The following is a 25,175-nucleotide window of genomic DNA, read 5'->3' as shown; positions in this document are numbered from 1 at the left end:
GCCTGCACCGCCCTCATTCAGTGTTTAGTAGGGAGCAAGGGATCCAGTGCAATGTACAGCACATGGTGTTGAGACATATGGTCCATAATACATTATGGGTCCTTATTGGGCCCAGTGGACAATACAAGTCTGTAGGCCAAGATTGGCTGGATCGGCTGACCATCTAATGTGTATGGAGACCTTGTGATTCTCCCCTGGCAGTAGATTTCAACACGCCTGGTCTTTGTTCTTGAGGAGAAGTGCCACGGCCAGATGATCCTTTTCCCACTTTCTCAGCCAAGCATGCATGTGAACGGAGGGGGATCGACCTACAGTTATCTCATGAGCATGGACGACTCGCTGATCGTCAATCAACCAAAACCAGGTGCCTTAGTGCATTGCTGTCACTTGTTAGGCAGCAGAGATACGGCCAAGGAAACAAACGGCATAGATAGATATGCCAGCAGTGCGACCAGGAGGCCGTGGAGGATGAGGCTCATTTCCTGCTGCGGGGCCCCAAATACTCAGCAGTGAATGAGACTCACTTCAGGAGACTGTCTGATCTCTGCCCAGACTTCATCTCCATGGAGGAGGAAGAGAGACTCTCCATACTGCTGGGGGAAGAGGAGAAGACAGCGGCCACAGCAGCACAATATTTTACTGCCTGCCATAGACTGAGAGGAGCCTGATATACCATGGACTCCTATACCCCCACCCTGTATATGTCCCCATCCCCCAACCCTACCCAATTATTTCCCACTTGCTTTGACAATGCTAAAATGTATTTAGTCCTGCCAATAAAGCTCATTTGATTTGATATGAGATAGATGGATGGATAGATATGAGATAGATGGATAGATATGAGATAGATAGATAGATAGATAGATATGAGATAGATAGATGGATAGATATGAGATAGATGGATGGATAGATATTAGATAGATGGATAGATATGAGATAGATGGATGGATAGATAGATATTAGATGGATAGATATGAGATAGATGGATGGATGGATAGATATTATTTATTATTAAAGCCCCATCCATTCCATAGCGCTGTACATATGATAAGCGGTGCACATACATAATACAGACAATTGCACTAATCATAAACAAGACTGGTTACAGACTGGTACAGAAGGAGCGAGGGCCCTGCCCGCGAGGGCTTACAATCTACAGATATGAGATAGATAGATAGATAGATATTCTCCTTTATTTTTGTTCTGATTTTGAGTTGTGCGATGTTTTCTTCTCTCGTCGTAGCCAAAGCTAATGTCTGGCTTGTGCCGTGCACATTGTGACCACTCAAGTGGCTACAGAAGATGTCCTCCACTGGCGTCTGTGAGCCCTCACTCCCAAACGGGTGCAGCCACTTCATTCCATGTGGCATCAAAACGCCTCCAAGCTTGGCGAAAATTCTCTGCGCGGCTCTTGTGCGGCAGCAGCTCCATCGGAAACCTCGGGTGGAGTAGAAATGTAAGAATGATTTATGTCTGAGATTTCCAGACACAGGAGGAATGCGGTTGTCCTGTAGAATTCAGTTTGAAATCACTTAGTGATGCAGAAAATAAAGAGCCCATGCAGTATTACTCAACACTTCGTGTTAATTTGTAGCGTGAAGGGTTGCGAAAAGCGGAGCTAGACTCCGAGCACTTGTGGGAAGGAGCCTGCAGAGGTGCTGCATCATGTCCGCCCCGCTGTCAGATGTGTGTCCCCTCACTGCACTATTGTGTCAATCGGGAGCTTTCCTGCGCGGTGGGACATAATCACGAAGGTAGAACTCATCATTCATCACTCGGAGTGTCCTTAGATGAGTCTACGTGGATTCATCACCTATAATGGAGGACGCCCCTCATGTATATGCTGCAGGACTGGTAGTCTGGTATCCAGTGGATGATGCTGAACTATCAGGTTCTGGAGCCATCCCTGACCATAGGGTACATTCATGAGCCACAATCCACGTCAGAAAACGATGACAATGAGCCTTCCTGTGATCTGACTTAAAGGGGTTTTCTTACTTCAGTAAATGGCATTGATCATGTAGAGAAAGTTAAAGGGGTATTCCCATCTCAGACAATGAGGGGATAATATCTCTAGGATATGCCCCCATTGTCTCATAGCTGCGAGTCCCACCTCTGGGACCCGCACCTACAGCGAGAACGAAGCGGGTAAGGTGGTGTCCGAAGGAGCCTGGGTTCTCGGGGGTCTGGCCACCGCCAAGCGCTCTCCCCATAGAGGTGAATGGGAGCGCACAGTGCTTGTCCGGCCACCACTCCCATTCATTTCTATGGGGCAGACTGAAACAGCCAAGCCAGCGCTCGGGTATTTTCAGCGGCCCCATGGAAATGAATAGAGCAGTGCGCCCTCCGTAACTTTCGGTGCTCCATTCTCACCTCTGGGACCTGCACCTATCAGACAATGGGGGCATATCCTAGCGACATGCCCCCATTGTCTGAGATGGGAAAACCCCTTTACCACAAGGCACTTACTAATGTATTGTGATTGTCCATATTGCCTTTTTTTCTGACTGGATGCATTTTTCCATCACATTATACACTGCTCATTTTCAGGGGTTAGGACCACTCTGCAGTCCAGTAGCGGTGGTCGTGCTTGCACACTATAGGAAAAGGCGCCAGCTTCTGTGGTGCACGCATGCACAGCAGCTCCCTTTCCAGTCACCTTGTATCTATGCTACAACCCTGGAAACGAATAGTGTATAATGTGATGGAAAAATGAATCCAGCCAGCAAAGGAGGCAATATGGCCGATCACAATACATTAGTAAGTGCCTTGTATTAACTTCTTCTATATGACAAATGCCACTTGCTGAAGTGAGACAACCCTGTAATGGGAATACTGGCTGTTCATATTGGACACTTACCCATTACCCATTCTTGTATCTGAAGATAGTGGTCTGTGCATGGGGACATCCAGGTCGGACCTACCTATCAGCCCCTGTAGGACTGTGTATATAGGTGTGGGGACATACAGGCCAGACCTACCTATCAGTACCTGTAGGACTGTGTATATAGGTATGGGGGCATACAGGCCGGACCTACCTATCAGTACCTGTAGGACTGTGTATATAGGTGTGGGGACATACAGGCCAGACCTACCTATCAGTACCTGTAGGACTGTGTATATAGGTGTGGGGACATACAGGCCAGACCTACCTATCAGTACCTGTAGGACTGTGTATATAGGTGTGGGGACATACAGGCCAGACCTACCTATCAGTACCTGTAGGACTGTGTATATAGGTGTGGGGACATACAGGCCAGACCTACCTATCAGTACCTGTAGGACTGTGTATATAGGTATGGGGGCATACAGGCCGGACCTACCTATCAGTACCTGTAGGACTGTGTATATAGGTGTGGGGGCATACAGGCCGGACCTACCTATCAACACCTGTAGGACTGTGTATATAGGTGTGGGGACATACAGGCCAGACCTACCTATCAGCCCCTGTAGGACTGTGTATATAGGTGTGGAGACATACAGGCCAGACCTACCTATCAGCACCTGTAGGATTGTGTATATAGGTGTGGGGACATCCAGGCCGGACCTACCTATCAGCACCTGTAGGACTGTGTATATAGGTGTGGGGGCATCCAGGCCGGACCTACCTATCAGTACCTGTAGGACTGTGTATATAGGTGTGGGGGCATCCAGGCCGGACCTACCTATCAGTACCTGTAGGACTGTGTATATAGGTGTGGGGACATACAGGCCGGACCTACCTATCAGCACCTGTAGGACTGTGTATATAGGTGTGGAGACATACAGGCCGGACCTACCTATCAGCACCTGTAGGACTGTGTATATAGGTGTGGGGGCATACAGGCCGGACCTACCTATCAGTACCTGTAGGACTGTGTATATAGGTATGGGGGCATACAGGCCGGACCTACCTATCAGCACCTGTAGGACTGTGTATATAGGTGTGGAGACATACAGGCCGGACCTACCTATCAGCACCTGTAGGACTGTGTATATAGGTGTGGAGACATACAGGCCGGACCTACCTATCAGCACCTGTAGGACTGTGTATATAGGTGTGGAGACATACAGGCCAGACCTACCTATCAGCCCCTGTAGGACTGTGTATATAGGTGTGGAGACATAGAGGCCGGACCTACCTATCAGTACCTGTAGGACTGTGTATATAGGTGTGGGGACATACAGGCCGGGCCTACCTATCAGTACCTGTAGGACTGTGTATATAGGTGTGGGGACATACAGGCCGGGCCTACCTATCAGTACCTGTAGGACTGTGTATATAGGTGTGGGGACATACAGGCCGGGCCTACCTATCAGCACCTGTAGGACTGTGTATATAGGTGTGGAGACATACAGGCCGGACCTACCTATCAGTACCTGTAGGACTGTGTATATAGGTGTGGAGACATCCAGGCCGGGCCTACCTATCAGTACCTGTAGGACTGTGTATATAGGTGTGGGGACATACAAGCCGGACCTACCTATCAGTACCTGTAGGACTGTGTATATAGGTGTGGGGACATACAGGCCGGACCTACCTATCAGCACCTGTAGGACTGTGTATATAGGTGTGGGGGCATACAGGCCGGGCCTACCTATCAGTACCTGTAGGACTGTGTATATAGGTGTGGGGGCATACAGGCCGGACCTACCTATCACCACCTGTAGGACTGTGTATATAGGTGTGGGGACATACAAGCCGGACCTACCTATCAACACCTGTAGGACTGTGTATATAGGTGTGGGGCATACAGGCCGGACCTACCTATCAGCACCTGTAGGACTGTGTATATAGGTGTGGGGACATACAAGCCGGACCTACCTATCAACACCTGTAGGACTGTGTATATAGGTGTGGGGACATACAAGCCGGACCTACCTATCAACACCTGTAGGACTGTGTATATAGGTGTGGGGGCATACAGGCCGGACCTACCTATCAGCACCTGTAGGACTGTGTATATAGGTGTGGGGACATACAAGCCGGACCTACCTATCAACACCTGTAGGACTGTGTATATAGGTGTGGGGACATACAAGCCGGACCTACCTATCAACACCTGTAGGACTGTGTATATAGGTGTGGGGCATACAGGCCCGGATCAGCCCCTGTGTATATGACATCTGCTAAAAAAAAGATTTTGCATATGAATGGTTTAAGCTGCTGCCTAGTTAGTCCAGGGTTAGAAGAGCATGGCTGATCTGTTTCAAGAACAGTGCCACACCAGTCTGCAGGTTATACCTGGTATTGCAGCTCAGCATTTTTTAAAGAAATGCTACTGAACTGCAATACTGTGCACAACCTGCGGACAGGTGTGGTGCTATAGTTGAAGGAAAGCAGCCGTGTGTTTCTTATCCTGTACATCCCCTTTGATTGTTGTCTGTAGCACATACATAGAGGTGACGGACCCCCCGATCAGGCAGAGCAGGGTATTGCAGAGGAATATGGATGTCTGCGAGACTCACTGATCCCTCTTTTTCTTTTACACATCCACCATGATTGCAACACAGCTGAAATAAAAGGGCTGACTCTCATTGCGTAAGTCGGGTCCTGGTTGCACAACCCGAGTGTTTAATTTTGCTGTGTGTGATAAATCCACCCGCGCTGCGTTGGCTCATCTCGAATCTGTCATAAACACGACCTTCTTATTACAGATGGGATGATAGACTCGCAGCAGTCTATTCGTACAGTCCGCCTGACCAGCAGTCTATTCGTACAGTCCGCCTGACCAGCAGTCTATTCGTACAGTCCGCCTGACCAGCAGTCTATTCGTACAGTCCGCCTGACCAGCAGTCTATTCGTACAGTCCGCCTGACCAGCAGTCTATTGGTACAGTCCGCCTGACTAGCAGTCTATTGGTACAGTCCGCCTGACCAGCAGTCTATTGGTACAGTCCGCCTGACCAGCAGTCTATTCGTACAGTCCGCCTGACCAGCAGTCTATTCGTACAGTCCGCCTGACCAGCAGTCTATTCGTACAGTCCGCCTGACCAGCAGTCTATTCGTACAGTCCTCAGTCACATCTCATGTGTAGTGCTGCATTCAGACACGGTGCAGTTTTTACGCCACATATTTTACATGCAAGTTGATTGACGTCCAGACTGCTGAACTGTAGAGGACAAGACCTGGATCTCACATCTTCTATGCATCATTTATAGGCCTGTGTACATATATACGTGGTCTCCTTCCAGTGGGTCACATGACAACCAATGCAAAACAGCACCTCCTGATAGCAAAACCCAGCAGCCCACCAGCACCCTGGCTGACAGGCTAACCCTCCTTGGTGCTGGGCCTCACTGACCCACAGGCACAGCACCACAGCCGCCATGCAGCACTGCACTACCTGAACAAATCTCAAAAAGCTTTCCTTTGCACATGGTCACAGAATCCAGATTGAGACCACCAAGTAGGTTTTAACTTATTAAAGGGGTTGTCTGACATTTGGTTATTGGCGGCCTGTCATCAGGATAGGTTGTCAAAATCTGATCGGTGGGGTTCTGACTCCTGTCACCCCCCCCCCCCTGAACAACTCTTTGAAGAGGCCGCAGCACTCTGATGAGCGCTGCAGCCAATTCCTAGGCCAGTGATGTAACGTTCATCGGTCGCATGACCTAGGTGCATCTCAGTCCTATTCAAGTGAATGGGACTGACCTGCAATACCAAGCACTGCCACTATACAATGTACGGCGCTGTGCTTGGTGTGCAGCGAGGAGGCCACAGCACTCACTGAAGTCTCATGAAACAGCTGATCGGCAGGGGTGCCAGGAGTCGGATCCCTACGAATCAGATATTGATTACCTGTTCTGAGGATAGGCCACAAAAATGTAGGTCAACCCCTTTACTGCAAAACAATGAGAATCAGACATCATATAGAACATGATAACCTCTTTCTAACAAAGCTATTCTAGAACCAGCCCTGGACCTCACATGGGTCTCCCCATTCTTTTCACCAATTGCTCTGCTAAGTTTACTTAAAGCAGACAGCTTAGCGGTTGTGTCCTTTCTCAGGGGGCATGTCCTTTCTGCTTCAGCTCTCTCCCTATCAGTGCTCAAGGGGTATGTGACCTTGCTGCTTCATTTCTCTCCCTATCACAGCTCAGAGGTGTGTCCTTTCTGCTGCATCTCTTTCTATCTCAGCTCAGAGGCGTGTCCTTTCTGCTGCATCTCTTTCTATCTCAGCTCAGAGGCGTGTCCTTTCTGCTGCATCTCTTTCTATCTCAGCTCAGAGGCGTGTCCTTTCTGCTGCATCTCTTTCTATCTCAGCTCAGAGGCGTGTCCTTTCTGCTGCATCTCTTTCTATCTCAGCTCAGAGGCGTGTCCTTTCTGCTGCATCTCTTTCTATCTCGGCTCAGAGGTGTGTCCTTTCTGCTGCATCTCTTTCTATCTCAGCTCAGAGGCGTGTCCTTTCTGCTGCATCTCTTTCTATCTCAGCTCAGAGGCGTGTCCTTTCTGCTGCATCTCTTTCTATCTCAGCTCAGAGGCGTGTCCTTTCTGCTGCATCTCTTTCTATCTCAGCTCAGAGGTGTGTCCTTTCTGCTGCCGCTCTCCCCATCGCAGTTCAGGGGGAATGTCCTTTCTGCCACAGCTCTGTCCCTGTAAATGTCACAGTTGCTAACCATAGATATGGCTGATGGCAGTTGAAGAATGGAACCGAGCATGTGCATCCGCCTCAGCGGTGTTTCCAAGGTGGTAAAAAAAAAAAAAAACTTTAATGGGAACCACAGTTGGTTTTCTGATGGCACATCCCTTTAACCAAGCGGATGCTGCATATTTCGCGGAGGCTTACTGCTGGTACATCATGGGCGGCTCAGCTCTGTGGTATCAGTGTAGGCACCCTGACCGTGCCAGGTGATTGTCACTATAGTAGTCTCCCAGGGATTTGTTGAGGAGCGCACCAGCAAAGGAAACACTAATAGAAGGAAATGGTAAAGGCAGCCTGTGGCATCTGCAGGATAATTCTCCTCTGGAAAGGCACAGGATCTTCTTGGCTCTGACATTCCTAAGTCTCCGGCTTATCAGCTTTCAGCATTCCTGGAATTACTCTGTGATCCTTGACGTCTGGAGTCAATCAAACATCAGATTTCAAAGATCAAACCAGGTACAGCTGCCAAAGGGTCTGCGCATTTCTAGGCAAAATAAAGGAAAACCTACAGTACGGAGCACCTAACGTACGTGCTGTATTATTACAGGCATAGTAACAGAGCCTGGGACATCACAGATCCAAGCAGGACCTGACCAGCCTTATAGTATTCACTGCAGTGATTACTGATGAAGCTGTCTTAGTTATCGGTTTTGGAGGAGCCCTCTTTCAGCACATAAACTTTTAGGCCTCTTGCACACAAACTTTTTTTTTTTCCCCCGTTTATGTTCCATTTTGTGCGTTCCGTATACGGAACCATTCATTTCAATGGATCCGCAAAAAAAAAAACGGAAGGTACTCCGTATGCCTTCCGTTCAAAGAAAGAACATGTCCTATTATTGTCCGCATTACGGACAAGGATAGTACTGTTCTATCAGGGGCCAACTGTTCCGTTCCGCAAAAAAAACGGAATGCACACGGACGTCATCCGTATTTTTTGCGGATCCGTTTTTTGAGAACCGCAAAATACTGAAAAAGCCATACAGTCGTGTGCAAGAGGCCTTAGTAAAGAAGCTATTTAATAGGACTTTATCAGGATTTGAACTTTAGATCTTCTGCATGGCAGGCAGAAGACTTACCGTTACACTACAGACCTGCTCTGTTAGAAGGGCTGAGCTTTCTTTGGTCAAAAAAAGCTATTTTCTTCGTAGGCATAATAATAATAAATAAATAGTATATTACCAATCCCCATAAATAATCTTTTCATTATGTTGTACAGCTTATTATGATTACAGGGATACCAAATATGGTTTTGTGACATTTCATACTAAGGCCTTATGCACACGACCGTGCCGTTTTTTGTGTTCCGCAAACAGCGGATCCGCAAAAAAAGGAAGCCGCCCGTGTGCCATCCACAATTTGCGGAACGGAACGGGCGACCCATTGTAGACATGCCTATTCTTGTCCGCAAAACGGACAAGAATAGGACATGCTATATTTTTTTTTTGCGGGGCCACGGAACGGTGCAACGGATGCGGACAGCACGCGGAGTGCTGTCCGCATCTTTTGCGGCCCCATTGAAGTGAATGGGTCCGCACCCAAGCCGCAAAAAAATGCAGCTCGGATGCGGACCACAAAAACGGTCGTGTGCATGAGGCCCAAGTATGTTACAAAATTTTAATGTTTTTTTCTTTGTCACTTTTAGCAATGATTTTGCCGAAAATTTTAACTTTTACCATAAAAGAAAAAAAATTCTAGGTCACTGATGATGTCCTGTCCACAGGGCAGAGCCTTACAAGCCTTTCCACGTCTCAGATAGGGAACCAACACAATAGAAAATCTCCTGTGACCACAATGGAGTGCAGGAAAAGGGGGCATTACAGATAAACAATCACTATTAGTAAGTGATAACGTCTGTCGTTTACTTGTCAGCTGATGATGAAAATTGCAAAACCGAAATACCCCTTTAATCATTGAAACCTCTTTTATGGTTAAACAGTTTTTTATGAATTTTTTTACAAATTTTTGTGATGCTCTTCTGAATTTTCGATGTCACTATTAATATGAGAGATCCTGAAATATTTCAGTCTCTCTTCTCAGCTCTACTTTATAAAGTAAAAGGTGATGCATTCCTTTTAAAATTAAAATGTTTTGGGTCATTTTTGTTTTACTTTCCTAATTTTGTAGATTTCCTTGCCTGGTAGGGTCCACCATGGCCCCCGCTGTGGCAAACCTGCCCTGTCCATGTATTACATAGACACCAATTCATTTGAATACCATGTATTGAGCTGCAGTGCCACATGTGGCCCATGGACAAGAGTGGTGCTGTATCTAGTATCATGTTTCACCGTACAGCAGCTCAGAGAGAAGATTCCGCGCTTGTGATGAGATGCGCGGCGTACAGGCTGCAGGAAATGTCCCCTCTCTAGTATTACATCAGGAGGGCGTACATGCTGAGTGCAGTGCGCCGTATGTTCTGCTGAGTGCAGTGCGCCGTATGTTCTGCTGAGTGCAGTGCGCCGTATGTTCTGCTGAGTGCAGTGCGCCGTATGTTCTGCTGAGTGCAGTGCGCCGTATGTTCTGCTGAGGCAGTGCGCCGTATGTTCTGCTGAGTGCAGTGCGCCGTATGTTCTGCTGAGTGCAGTGCGCCGTATGTTCTGCTGAGTGCAGTGCGCCGTATGTTCTGCTGAGTGCAGTGCGCCGTATGTTGTACAGATTACAGCCCATGAGTCCTGTATGCATTTATGACTATAGCCTGTGGACAGGAGCCATAGGGCCCCAGTACCCCCCACCTCCAGATGGCTCCTGGACCTGCAGGCATGTGGATTAGCAGAATACATGACAGGTACTTGCGTCACTTCCCTCATGTATTGACCCGCACTACTGCGGACCACTTCACGTTGTGTCCGGGCCCCGCTAATGTCATTGCCTTTTATTGAGCTCCAGAAATGTAGATTTACTGCAACTCCTTCCAGGTTGTCAAGAAATAAGAGAAGGCTGGAGTCATTTGGAAGGAATGCAGCTCGGCTATTGTTTTGTCTCAAGAAATGTTACTGCCGTCCATGGAGGATGTCTGACTGCTTAACGCTTTAAAGGCCAGAACAGCACAGAGGAGCCATGACACTAAAACTACCCGTCTAATATCGCTGCCCCTGTGCCACCGAAACAGCTGTCACCTGTCGGAGGTGCCCCGTTGTATGTGGCACCAAGATGTCAGCAGCAGATCCATTAAAGGAGTTCTCCGGGCTTTTGTATTAATGGCTGATACTTAAAGGGATATTCCTATCTTGGACATTGGGGACATATTGCTACGATATGCCTCCAATATCCTATACTTAGACCGGAGCCCACAAAGTGCTGGAGGGTGCACTGCACATGCGCGCCCAGAGGTGGGACCTGCACCTATCAGACATAGCCTAGCGATAGACCGCCAATGTCCAACATGATAATACCCCTTTAAGATTGGCCGCCAGTATCAAATCAGCAGGCGAACCGTTTACTATGCAGGTGCAGAATCTGAGAGGCTGGGGACGTTCAAGAGCAGAGAGGCGAGATGATGGGGACAGAAAATGCCCGGAGGTACAGAGAGGCTACTTTTCGGCGTGTACACTCTTTCAGGGATTACTGCGGTACGTGACACCTGTTTGATGGTACTTAAAGGGGTTTGTCCCATGACAAATATTCTCCATTTTTCTAACCAGCCCCTGGATCTGAATACTTTTGTATTGCATGTAATTAAAAATTTAGTACAGCCAGTGAGAAGCTTAATCTGTATAGCGCCACCTGCTGATTGTTCTTTTCCTTATTTCTCTGTCCACCTCACTGGGGTGGTCGCACAGGCTCAGTTGGGTTCCCAGCAACGGGACCTGCACCTATAAGACAATCGGGGCATATCCTAGTGGGAAAACCCCTTTAAAGAGGCAACCGCAGAAGACGTCGCTGCAGTCCCAGGACTTGTGTCCTTCACCATCAAAAGATATATCAGCTGTAAGGGGTTAAAGGGTACTTGTTACTGAACCTGGTCTCCCTATCTGTGGGCAATATGTTATGGAGCAGGAGTAGCTGAGCAGATTTATAGGGTGAGCATGGAGGACATTGCTTCAGACCCTTTATCTTGTCTCCTAATGTATAGCAGAATTTCGGTCCCTGGATGGGACTTCTTTTACCTGCTGGAAATGGGTGCTGTCCTATGGCGTGCGCAGGTGTTTGCTATTGCGTACAGGCAGCCTGCGGTGTCCCCGTTATCTTACTGCCTTACTTGGTGAGTTAATTGCTTGTGATGCGCCGTGGTGTATGTTGGCGCTATATAGCTTCGAGCGAATATCCATCCTGCATGTCGCGCACCTTAGGTGTTGGATTTCCGGTTTCACAGACACCTCTGTCGATGGTTACCCGAGCCTCCGTCCGTTTGTAATTGCAGGGCTGATAATTACGCCCTTCTTTTGTCTGCCTCCATAAGTGAGCAGGAAGTCTGAAAAACATAAAATGTGGGTTTGCGTGTGGAGAGATGTGTTTCTTTCTAGGTTTTTGCCACAATCACAGGAGGACTCATCAGGAAGGAATGCCATGCACGTGGCCGGTCGGGCTGTGGCGGATAAACATACGATTCTGCTGTTTGTGCTCAATCTGCACTTTGAAGGCGAGTGTCGAGTGACTGCTTAACGTCCTCTGAAGATGGAGCCGAGGGGTGCGGGAGCGGTCTCCTCCTGCTTCTGCGATCGTGGGTATGCTCACGTACTTTAAAGCGGTTGTCCAAGTTAGTTTTTGCGGCTCGGATGCGAACTCATTCACTTCAATGGGGCCGCAAAAGATGCGGACAGCACACAATATAACCTGTCCTATTCTTGTCCGTTTTGCGGACAAAAATAGGCACTTATATCAATGGCTGTCCGTGCCGTTCCGCAAATGGCGGAAACGCACACGGACGCCATCCCTGTTTTGCGGATCGCAAAACACACAACGGTCGTGTACATGAGGCCTTATAAGGAGAAGACAGTCATGCAGAAATTGTCATAAAAATAATAAAAACATATAATTCGCCCACACCTTCATTTCCAGCGCCCCCCCCCCGCTGCAGCCATTGTGGCGTTTTGACTGCAGTGGTCACGTGCCCATACACCCTGGACACAGCTGCAGCCAATCACGGCACATGACTGCTGAGGTGGTCACGGGGAGTATACGGCATGCCATTGCTGCAGCCTAACCAACGAAGCCTGGCAGCGAGGATTGGAGCGGTGGCACTGGAAGCAGCAGCTCAGACAACAACCCCTTTAAATACGCACCTGAAAAATCTGTGTATTTGCAGTAATTCAGCTGCAGAAATCCAAGGTTCACCCTTGGATTTCTGCTGCAGACCTGCGTGGATCCGCAAGCAGATCGATCCCCTTCATTCAATGGGACTAATCCCAATATGGCTACCCAGCTTATCAAGAAATATTGTGTCACTTTTTTTTTTTTTTTGAGATATGGCTTTTCCCAAAAATCCCATTAACCCCCAGGATCCCCCTGGGAAATCCAGTCTTAAAGAATCTGCATAAAGTAAAGGCATCTGTGTTTTTCTAGGTGCACGTTATATAAATGTATAATATTTCTCACTTCTATACGTCTTCTGACGTGTATTTATTTGGGGTCTGGGGGGACTGGACTCTTTGCTCTTGTAGTTTGTATCTCAGAGATCCTTACATCATCAACCTTTGCTGCCCCCCCCCCCCCCCATCTTGTGTCAAAATATGTACCGAATTAGAAAAAATATGCCTTCTTTCCCCCCCAAATACAGCACCACTCTAGTTTACAGGTTGTAAGTGGTATTGCAACTCAGCCCCATTCGTTTCAATAAAACTGAGCAGCAATACCGGACCCAGCCCGTGGACAGATTCTTAGGCCCCTTTCACACGGGCGGCGAGATTTACGCACTGGTGCGATGCGTGAGGTGAACGCATTGCACCCGCACTGAATCCAGACCCATTCATTTCTATGGGGCTGTTCACATGAGCGGTGATTTTCACGCATCACTTGTGCGTTGCGTGAAAATCGCAGCATGCTCCTCTTTGTGCGTTTTCCACGCAACGCAGGCCCCATAGAAATGAATGGGGCTGCGTGAAAATCGCAAGCATCCGCAAGCAATTTCCACGCACGGTTGCTAGGAGACGATCGGGATGGGGACCCGATCATTATATTATTTTCCCTTATAACATGGCTATAAGGGAAAATAATAGCATTCTGAATACAGAATGCATAGTACAATAGCACTGGAGGGGTTAAAAAAAATAATTTAACTCACCTTAATCCACTTGCTCGCGCAGCCGGCATCTCCTTCTGTCTTCTTTTTTGCTGTGTGCAGGAAAAGGACCTGTGGTGACGTCACTGTGGTCATCACATGGTGATGGATCATGTGATGGACCATGTGATGAACCAAGTGATGAGTGCAGTGACGTCATCAAAGGTGCGAGCAAGTGGACTAAGGTGAGTTAAATTATTATTTTTTATTTTTTTTTACCCCCTCCAGCGCTAGTTTACTATGCATTCTGTATTCAGAATGCTATTATTTTCCCTTATAACCATGTTATAAGGGAAAATAATACAATCTACAAAACACCGATCCCAAGCCCGAACTTCTTTGAAGAAGTTCGGGTCTGGGTACCAAACATGCCGATTTTTCTCACGCTCGTGCAAAACGCATTACAATGTTTTGCACTCGTGCGGAAAAATCGCGCATTTTCCCGCAACGCCCCGTATCTTGTCCGGGCCAAAAACATGGCGCCCGTGTGAAAGAGGCCTTATTCTAGTGTATTTTACCCTGTAGTACAGTACACAAAATGTGACCGTACTGTGGCCCTGAGGTCGCAATTTCACGTATTTAGTTTCCCTCCATAAACCGAAAATTCCCGTGCTCCTAGTGGAGACCTCTCACTGCAGACCCTGCGTGCCTTTACTACTAATTGTTTATATGGCGGTATGCATGGCTCCGCTAAAATACGGAAACGAAATATCCTAAATCTGTGGGATAGATTCCATATTTGCTCGCGTGGCCGAGGCCTACAACTGTGTGAGTAATGTGACGCAGCTCTAAGGGCTCTTTCACACCAATGAGTTTTCCATCCAGATGCGAAGCATGTAATGAGCGCAGAGCGTCCGGACTGAATGCTGACCCATTCATTTCAATTCATTCGGTTTTTCACGCATCATCTCTGCGTTCAGGAAAAATCGCAGCATGTTCTATATCGTGCATTTTTCACCCAGCCCTGGCTCCATCGAAGTGAATGAGGCTTGCGTGAAAAACGGAAGGCGTCCGGATGCAATGTCTTCTAGATGGTTATTCCCACTACGTGAAAAACGCATGCAGTCCGGATACCAAAAACGCCCACACTGAACGCAATCGCAGAAAAAACTAATTGAACTTATGTGCAAAACCATCCGTTTTTTTCCTGAACAGATCCTGACACAATCCATATCATTCGTGTGAAAGAGGCCCGTGTACGTGAATTGCCGTGGACATATCCGCTATACCAGGGAGGCCCAACCTGTTGCCCCCCAGCTGTTGCAAAACTACAACTCCCAGCATGCCTGGAAAGCCTACACCTATCAGCCTACAGCCGAGCATGGTGGGAGTTGTAGTTTTACAACAGGTTGAGCATCCCTGCACTATGCAGTCTGCATCTTTGCCTCCGTCTCACAAATGCATTGCAATACCGGATCTGTCTCTCCGGTGTCGTCCAGAAAAACGGATCCGGTATAAAAAAAAATTGCATTTTTAAAGGTCTGCGCATGCCGTATCCAGCACTAATACACTTCAATGTAAATTAATGCCGGATCCGACATTCCGGCAAGTGATCAGTATTTCTGGCCGGAGAGAACACTGCAGCATGCTGCGGTATTTTCTCCGGACAAAAAACATAAGAGGAACTGAACTGATGCATCCTGAACGGATTGCTCTCCATTCAGAATGCATTAGGATAAAACGGATGAGTTTCTTTCCGGTATTGAGCTCCTAGGACGGAACTCAATACCGGAAAACAAAAGTGAAACTACCCTAATGTTGTACGCCCTGTGTGGTCGTACCCTGAGACCTCTACGGATCATTGATGTATCGGATTTGTGCTTACAGGCCGAGAACTGCATTTACCACAGACTGTTGGTTCCTTTGTTATACTTCTGGTTTGGTACAAGGTCACAATTAGGCATCCTGCACACGACCGTATTTTTTTGCGGTCCGCAAAAACGGGTCCCGTTTTTCCGTGATCCGTGACCGTTTTTTCATCCGTGGGTCTTCCTTGATTTTTGGAGGATCCACGGACATGAAAAAAAAGTCGTTTTGGTGTCCGCCTGGCCGTGCGGAGCCAAACGGATCCGTCCTGAATTACAATGCAAGTCAATGGGGACGGATCCGTTTGACGTTGACACAATATGGTGCAATTTCAAACGGATCCGTCCCCCATTGACTTTCAATGTAAAGTCAGGAGTTAATATACCATAGGATCGGAGTTTTCTCCAATCCGATGGTATATTTTAACTTGAAGCGTCCCCATCACCATGGGAACGCCTCTATGTTAGAATATACCGTCGGATTTGAGTTACATCGTGAAACTCATATCCGACAGTATATTCTAACACAGAGGCGTTCCCATGGTGATGGGGACGCTTCAGGTTAGAATATACTAAAATAACTGTGTACATGACTGCACCCCCTGTAGTTAACACATTGGTGGCCAGTGCGGCCGCCCCCCCCCCCCCCCTTGTAGTTAACTCGTTGGTGGCCAGTGGGCCCCCCTCCCTCCCCTGTAGTTAACTCGTTGGTGGCCAGTGGGCCCCCTCCCTCCCCTGTAGTTAACTCGTTGGTGGCCAGTGGGCCCCCCTCCCTCCCCTGTAGTTAACTCGTTGGTGGCCAGTGGGACCTCTCCCCTCCCTCCCCCTCCTAATTAAAATCTCCCCCCCCCCCCCCCCTATCATTGGTGGCAGCGGAGAGTACCGATCGGAGTCCCCGTTTAATTGCTGGGGCTCCGATCGGTAACCATGGCAACCAGGACGCTACTGCTGTCCCGGTTGCCATGGTTACTTAGCAATTTGTAGAACCATTATACTGAGCTGCGATCTCTGCGTCCGGCCGGGAGCTCCTCCTACTGGTAAGTGACAGGTCATGTCACTTACCAGTAGGAGGAGCTCCCGGCCGGACGCAGACATCACAGCTCGCAGGTAAGTATAATGGTTCTACAAATTGCTAAGTAACCATGGCAACCGGGACAGCAGTAGCGTCCTGGTTGCCATGGTTACCGATCGGAGCCCCAGCGATTAAACTGGGACTCCGATCGGTACTCTCCGCTGCCACCAATGATAGGGGGGGAGATTTTAATTAGGAGGGGAAGGGAGGGGAGAGGGCGCACTGGCCACCAACGAGTTAACTACAGGGGAGGGAGGGGGGCCCACTGGCCACCAACGAGTTAACTACAGGGGAGGGAGGGGGGGGCCGGCCGCACTGGCCACCAATGTGTTAACTACAGGGGGGGGGGGCTGCCCCCTGCTGCCTGGCAGCACCTGCCAGGCAGCAGGGGGCAGTCATGTACACAGTTCTTTTAGTATATTCTAACCTGAAGCGTCCCCATCACCATGGGAACGCCTCTGTGTTAGAATATACTGTCGGTTCTGAGTTTTCACGAAGTGAAAACTCAGCTATGAAAAAGCTTTTATGCAGACGGATCTTCGGATCCGTCTGTATAAAAAGTAACCTACGGCCACGGATGCCAATCTTGTGCGCATCCGTGTTCTTTCACGGACCCATTGACTTGAATGGGTCCGTGAACGGTTGGCCGTGAAAAAAATAGGACAGGTCATATTTTTTTCACGGCCAGGAAACACGGATCACGGATGCGGCTGCAAAACGGTGCATTTTCCGATTTTTCCACGGACCTATTGAAAGTCAATGGGTCCGCGAAAAAAAAACGGAAAACGGCACAACGGCCACGGGTGCACACAACGGTCGTGTGCAGGAGGCCTTAGGGAACTGCCTTCCCCCGTTGCAGGATCGCCCCCCGACAGTGAGCAGGACGGGATTTTCCTGCTTGTGCTCTGCCGCCCATCAGAAGGTGTGACATTTACTAGCCCACTCTCCATAGGTAAACTGGAACCATTTCTGGGATGTTTCCCTCCCAGTTCCCATGGACTATATGAGAGTTACACTGTCCATACACTAGAGCTTTGGCCGGCTGCACAGGCCGACGTAGACCATAAACGAGTGAGCGAGATGCCGATCGGAGTGGGTATATGTTGGATTTTCCAGTAATTGTCGGGCGATGGAGTTGAAGGGTCTGCAAGGAGGCTGCTCGGACCAGGTCACGGGGCGGAGATCGATTGGTCGCTTTGAATCCCCATTTTTTACTTATGACCTTGTCTTCAAAGACGACAACCTTCCCTGTTCCCAAAAACGGCCTTCTGAAACACCTGTATGGCCACCTTTACCTTTCTTTTTCAGTGTCTTCTTATTCCACTCATGCTTTTACTTTTACCTATACTTTATAATTTTATGCTTTCATGCTTTGTGCTTCCTGAAAGTCTAAACAGGCAGAGCTGCACTGTAAAGCATGGGGGAGCAGAGCAATCATAATGGCCTTTTCCAGGCTCCTGATATTGATTACCTATCCTCAGGATAGATCATTAATATCTGATCAGAGAGGGTCTGACACCCGCACCCCCACTGTTCAGCTGTGAATAAAACAGGAAGCGCAGCACCGTTCAAAGCTTAGTGGCCGTGCCGGGTTACTGCAGCTCTCCCATTCACTTCAGTGGTAGCTGGGCTGCAGTAACCCAGCACAGCCACTACACTTTGAACGGCGCTGTGCTTCCTGTTCCATCCACAGTGATAGTTCCAGCATCAGAGGCTGCAGGGAACAGCTGATCTGTGGGGGTGCGGGGTGTTGGACCTTCACCAACGGGATATTAATGACTTAGGGCTCATGCACACGACCGTTGCTTGTTTTTCAATCTGCAAAACACGGACACCAGCTGCGCGCGTTACACATTTAGCAGAACAGAGCGTCCAGCCCATAATAGAACAGTCCTATCCTTGTCCGCAATGCATTCTAGATTCAGGCGGATGCAACAGAACGGACAAACTGTGTGCTGTCCGCATCTTTTGTGGCCCTATTGACGTAAATGGGTCCGCATTCGACCCGCAAAAAAAGGCGGATCGGATGCGGACCAAAAATACTTTTACCTATGCGTTATCATTTGATGCTTTCATGCTTTGTGCTTCTAGAAAGTCTGAACAGGCAGAGCTGCACTGCAAAGCATGGGGGAGCAGAGCAATCATAACAGTATCTGAGCCCTTGTCCTGAGGATAGGTCCTCAGTATCAGGAGCCTGGAAAGCCCCTGATGTGATAGGAGGTGGAAGGAATGATGTAACCTAAGCTCTAAACCTTCTGAAATGGCACAACCACCTACCTTTTCTTCAAAAACACAGTGACTGCCACCGTTGAAAGGGTTGTCTGGTTCAGAAAAATATTTTTCATCGACACCTATTTGGGGATTTCTAAGTAACAGAGCGGGTGACCCCCCCCCCCCCTCATCAAGACCCTCACCTATTAACCAAGATGGACAGCAGCTAGCTAAAGCATTCCTTGCACTGACCTCCCATGGTGTAATTCTCGATATCTCCTGTGGAGGCACTGCAGGGAAATTGAATACCAGCTGCCAAGTACAGTAAAAAAAAAAAACAGAACCCCTCTAACAAATGGAAGTCTGTAGTAAAATGAGGCAAGCTGTGTGAACGATATGATATCGCTAAAGCAAAGATGAACTGTTAAGGTTATATGGCCATTATTTGCGCTGGCTGATCTTACACAGTCTTGCTGCCTTCCACCGTCCCGTCAGTGTTACACAGGAGGATTTGCCTGTGATTTGCACCCTTTCTTTCCCCTCTATTGTTCTTGTGTGTACTGAAGGTTTATCGACCCTCTTTAATTGACTTCCCTCGGCTCTTGTGTGACCGCCCCATGCTGCGTTTGATTGACAGTCGTTGCTGCCGTAACCGGCCAAACAGAAGCTCTCCGTGCCCTTGTTCGCTGTGTTTTCGGCAGACAAAAGTCAAGTGCTGGTTTTGCAAAGTATCCGGTGTTTGTAGACTTGGCGTTGTTCATCGCTTCAGTCTTCGGAGGAGGGCGGCCACGCTGTTGTGTTTGCTCAGGTAGAAGGAAAGAGGATTAGCGTCCTGAATCTCTGGGGAATTTAACCCCTGACAAGCAGAGCAGAGAGGAGGATGAGGCAGCTCTTTACCTCAGTGTTGTCCTGCTGTGTGATTAGGACAGGTTTTGTGTGAACTAATGGGACGGCGGCCATTTTGTTTCTCCTGATGATTGCTCCCCAGACAAAACGAGCCATTATAACTAATGAAAGGTATTTGTGAATATATTTACATTTTCTTAGTTCCCCTAGAACTCCTTTGATACTAGTTTATTGTCCTAGCTATGTGGACCCCACTGACCCTAATACCCACTACCTCAAGTCACAGGGGCCCGGAAAGCTGACGTTTGTAAGTAGAGTCTTTCCATCTCTTGGAGAACTCTGCATGTCCATATATTACTTGGAGAGCCCGTCAATTTATGTGGCCACCATGTAATACCCGATTTCCCCTGCGGAGGAGCTGCAGTAGAATTCTCCCACAGACGACAGCTGATTGCTGGAGGTTCCTGTGATCAGCCTGTCCTCAGGACACCTTTATGAGAAAAAAAAAAAAAGGCAGACAAATCATCTGCCATTATTTTGCAAAGTGCATCCATAAGAAGCTCATGGTAGCATGCTTCTATCTAGTCGTGAAAGAAGTTGCAGCCGCGAACAGAGTCATTCAGTCCGGGAGCTGTTGTAATTACCATACACCCCAAAATATTGTCACCATTCATCTCGTGGGCATTTTACAGGTGCTCTTCTTCATTAAATGGGCATGTTTGTGACATCCCCTTTAAGACCACTTTCACCTAGCGGAGGCTGAAGCGCCCCAGCGTTGGTTTCCGACTCCTTTGCTGCCCTGCAGGCGGTGTAGATTTGACTCTAGGTCACGTGACTGCTGCAGCCAATGACTGGCAAAAGGGACGATGTGTCACCCATGTGTCATGTGGCCCGGTGGCATGGCATTGACCAGATGTTGACGCGGGCCATGTGACCGATGAACGTGACATCACCGGCCTACGGTAAGGTGAGAGAAGTATGTGGCACTACTGCGAGCGCCGGTGCCTTCTCAAACGGCTGATCGGCAGGGGTCCCGGGTGTCGGACCCTCACCGATCAGATACTGATGATCTATCCAGAGGATAGGTCATCAGAAAAAAAAATCTTTGAAATCCCCTTTAACTGTAGACTGTCCATGGCCGTTCCACCACTTTACCCTTTGCTGCCATGTTTCTCTTCGGGTCTGTGACTGTTCCTGACCCAACAGTTGCGGCGTCCTAAAATGTCCCGTGTCCTCAGCCCACCCCCCTGGACGTCCCCGATGACTCATTGTATCATTTGCTCTCTGATGGGCAAATAAAATGTAAAGAGTTATTATCGGCGGCGGTGTCGTAACGACTCTCGCCTCATTGTTAGTTGTCGGCCACTGAAACGAAAAAGTAAATAAAAATAAATGAAGGAAGTGTCCGAGCGAGAGCGTCAATATTACACAAGAAATAAAAAAAGGCCGAGCATTGCAAAACTTGCATCTTTTTAGGGAACTTGGAAAACACCTACATTTTAGACTCTGGGAACGAGAGATCCGATTTCATTCACAAAAGCTGAAATCCGTTTACTGGAAATATGAATCTGAGCATCGCAGAGAATATGGTCCGTGTCAGGAGAAGCGCACGCAGATGAAACTTCCTGACTGCAGCTGTAGTTCCATCTCTTACAGGTAGAGGGGGCTATAGATGCTGAGATGGGATGTACAGGTGAGACGCAAAAGCCTGAAATACCTAGAAACACTGAACTGCAGGCGAGGTTCAATTCTTCAAGTGTGACCTTAGAGGAATGCGTAGGTAACCTGCATATTGTGGGGCAGTCAGCGCCAGTGCCAGACCTTTATTGTGTGCAAGCCCCACTTATCCTCTGACAGACCACTGACACTGACCATGAGATACCTGTTAGCCTGGCCGAGCATGCATGTCTTCTGAATGGGGGGAAGCTGTTTCTAGACACTTCTGGTGGTGGCTTATCTCCCAGAGAAGAAACAGGTCAGATTGAAATCCAGCACCCGATTCTTATTGGGAGACCCCCATACACATTAAATGGTCGACGCTACAAAACAAGCCCATTTAGGCTCCGTTCACACAAGTGTCATGATTTCCATTTTTACAGGAGCGATGACCGATTTGTCATGAATCAGCTTAAAGGGGTTATCCCCTAATTAATGTGAAAAATGAAAATCAGAGATCATATTGTACATGACCATCTCCAACAAAACTAGAACCAGCCCTGTACCTCACATGGATCCAGAGATCTCCTCATTCATTGCTCCAATTGCTCTTCTAGATTTTTGTCAGGCTGGCAGCTCAGTGCCGTGTCTTGGGGGAATCTACTTTCTGCAGCTCTCTCCCTATGATAGCTCTGGGGACATGTCCTTTCTGTTGCAGCTCTCTCGCTATCACAGCTCCGGGGGCCTGTCCTTTCAGTTTTAGCTCTCTCCCTATCACAGCTCCGGGGGCATGTCCTTTCTGTTGCAGCTCTCTCCCTATCACAGCTCTGGGGACCTGTGCTTTCTGTTGCAGCTCTCTCCCTATCACAGCTCCGGGGGCATGTCCTTTCAGTTTTAGCTTTCTCCCTATCACAGCTCCGGGGGCATGTCCTTTCTGTTGCAGCTCTCTCCCTATCACAGCTCTGGGGACCTGTCCTTTCTGTTGCAGCTCTCTCCCTATCACAGCGCTGGGGACCTGTGCTTTCGGTTGCAGCTCTCTCCCTATCACAGCTCTGGGGGCATGTCCTTTCTGTTGCAGCTCTCTCCCTATCACAGCTCTGGGGGCATGTCCTTTCTGTTGCAGCTCTCTCCCTATCACAGCTCCGGGGACCTGTCCTTTCTGTTGCAGCTCTCTCCCTATCACAGCTCCGGGGGCATGTCCTTTCTGTTGCAGCTCTCTCCCTATCACAGCTCCGGGGACCTGTCCTTTCTGTTGCAGCTCTGTCCCTATCACAGCTCCGGGGGCATGTCCTTTCTGTTGCAGCTCTCTCGCTATCACAGCTCCGGGGGCCTGTCCTTTCCACTGCAGCTCTCTCCCTATCACAGCTCCGGGGGCCTGTCCTTTCCACTGCAGCTCTCTCCCTATCACAGCTCCGGGGGCCTGTCCTTTCCACTGCAGCTCTCTCCCTATCACAGCTCCGGGGGCATGTCCTTTCAGTTGCAGCTCTCTCCCTATCACAGCTCCGGGGGCATGTCCTTTCAGTTGCAGCTCTCTCCCTATCACAGCTCCGGGGGCATGTCCTTTCTGTTGCAGCTCTCTCCCTATCACAGCTCTGGGGACCTGTGCTTTCTGTTGCAGCTCTCTCCCTATCACAGCTCCGGGGGCCTGTCCTTTCTGTTGCAGCTCTCTCCCTATCACAGCTCCGGGGGCCTGTCCTTTCTGTTGCAGCTCTCTCCCTATCACAGCTCCGGGGGCCTGTCCTTTCTGTTGCAGCTCTCTCCCTATCACAGCTCCGGGGGCCTGTCCTTTCTGTTGCAGCTCTCTCCCTGTCACAGATCGGGAGTTTGTCCTTTCTGCGGCAGCTCTGTCCCAGTAACTGTCATAGCTTCTAACAGTAGATAGGGGTGAAAGCAGATGAAGGATGGAACTGAGCATGTGTGACCACCTCAGCATTGTTACTAGGGTGGAAAGAGAAATAAATTAAAGTACAAACAGCAGGTGGCACCATACAGATACGTTTTTTGGATAACTCGGTGGCTATACTAAATTTTAAATTACATGCAATTACAAAAGTATTCAGATCCAGGGGCTGGTTTAAAAAAATGTTACATGATCTTCGTTACACAAACCCTTAAATGGATACATTTTTATTTTATTTTTTTTGCCATAGGCTTAGGCTATGTTCACATTTCTCTGGAGCATTCATGGCAGAGTTAATAGTTTTTCACCAGAAAATTAGCATAGCACGCAGCACAGTTTTCCCCCATCCTAACAAAACCGGACGGCCCTCAGTATAAAGCAGTGGAGTCGGCCAGGCGCTACAAGTGTTTGTCGTGTGACTGGTTTGCACCGCTTTACGGTTTCCATTTTGCTTATGCTCCTACTGTGTCGGTGTCTTTTATACCAGTTTGCACAAAGCTACTATGAAGAACACACCAGGACACTATTGTATGTTTATGAGAAATCTAAATAGTGAAAAACAGGCATTTATTTTTGCAAAATATGACATTCAGGAGGTGGGCAACAGAGGATAACTATGTACAGTGAAACCTCTTTGAGAAGAGCACCCCTTTATCCACACCAGATTTTTGGGGATAGATATTTCCTTCCACCATACAATATGCATACTGGCCATTGTCACTCACCTGTTCCGGATGCAGCGGCGTTCAGTCTAACCTGGCAGGTGTCTGTGACTTACTCCGCCACGTTATTTTATCTAATCAGGTTTAGTCACTCATGTAAGTGCTCATCCCCTCTTTAAGGCCTCCTGCACACGACCATGTGCCAGCCACGGCACGTACGAAGGCACGGATCAGAAGCACTACGGAGTGCTTCCAAGGGTTTTCTGCCCAGTCTCCACACCGCAAAAAAGTAGTGCATTCACTACTTTTTTGCGGTGCGGACCATCAGATGTAGATCGCAGACCTCATTCAAATGAATGGGTCCGCGTCCGCAGACGGCAGGAACGCGGACGGTGCCCATACATTGCGGACTGCATATTGCGGTCCGCCGCAAGGGCATGGGCGGCACACATTCATGTGCATGAGGCCTAACTTTCTGTTTCTCTGCATCAACTTTGCTACACTAACCTCCGGTCTTCTGCTACATCATTCCTCTACACTAGTCTCCAGTCTGCTGCTACAACCCTGCTACATTACTCTGCTATGTCCGTCTCCAGTAAGCAACCAAAACTCCATCACACTGGTCTCCAAGATAACTGCTTCACCGGTCTTCAATCATCTTTCCTACATCAACTCTGCTACACCAGCTATTTAGCTCTGCAACATTGGAATTCCTGCTATGCTGCATTAGATTTACAGCTCTGCTGCACCAGTCTTTCTGCTGTGCTGCGCTGGCACTGCCTGTGCATGTAGCTCATGACCTACTCTTCTGGACAAGCGGATACCACTTCTCCATATGAGAACAAAACATTCATCTTTCAGAAGACCACCTTCCCTTGGAAGACAATTTTCAATTTTGAGGTGTCTTCTTTAAGTGGTTTCACTGTGTAATATATTGGGCCGCATGCTACATTTCTAAAGCCTGCTAAAGTCTGCACCATTTTTGCTAGTTTGTATTGAGGAATCTCTCCACCGGTAAATCTGGAGCCTTTATACGAGTAACTCTGACCATCCTTGTGCATCTTTACAGGTGACGCCGCAGATGTGGACAGCATGGAGTCCGTCATGCTGGAATACGCCGTGCTGAACAGAGATCTGAACCACTATATCAGTGCCGTGGAGGAAACCGTGCGTAAGGTAATGAAA

The 25,175-nt window shown here is 48.5% G+C and overlaps 1 protein-coding gene across 2 annotated transcripts in view; it reads left to right on the top strand.

Moving 5' to 3' along the window:
* The window catches only part of NSMCE2 (NSE2 (MMS21) homolog, SMC5-SMC6 complex SUMO ligase), a 274,166-nt gene that overhangs the window by 61,235 nt on the left and 187,756 nt on the right, over positions 1-25,175 (top strand). For both annotated transcript variants that reach the window (XM_040431682.1, XM_040431683.1), the window contains one exon: positions 25,060-25,166. In XM_040431682.1, the coding sequence (XP_040287616.1) occupies positions 25,060-25,166 (107 nt within the window). The remainder of the gene's footprint in view (positions 1-25,059; positions 25,167-25,175) is intronic.

Source organism: Bufo bufo, chromosome 5, assembly GCF_905171765.1.
Source record: "Bufo bufo chromosome 5, aBufBuf1.1, whole genome shotgun sequence".
NCBI lineage: Eukaryota > Metazoa > Chordata > Amphibia > Anura > Bufonidae > Bufo > Bufo bufo.
Note: the sequence above shows the minus strand (reverse complement) of the source record. Positions and strands in the feature narration are given on the sequence as shown.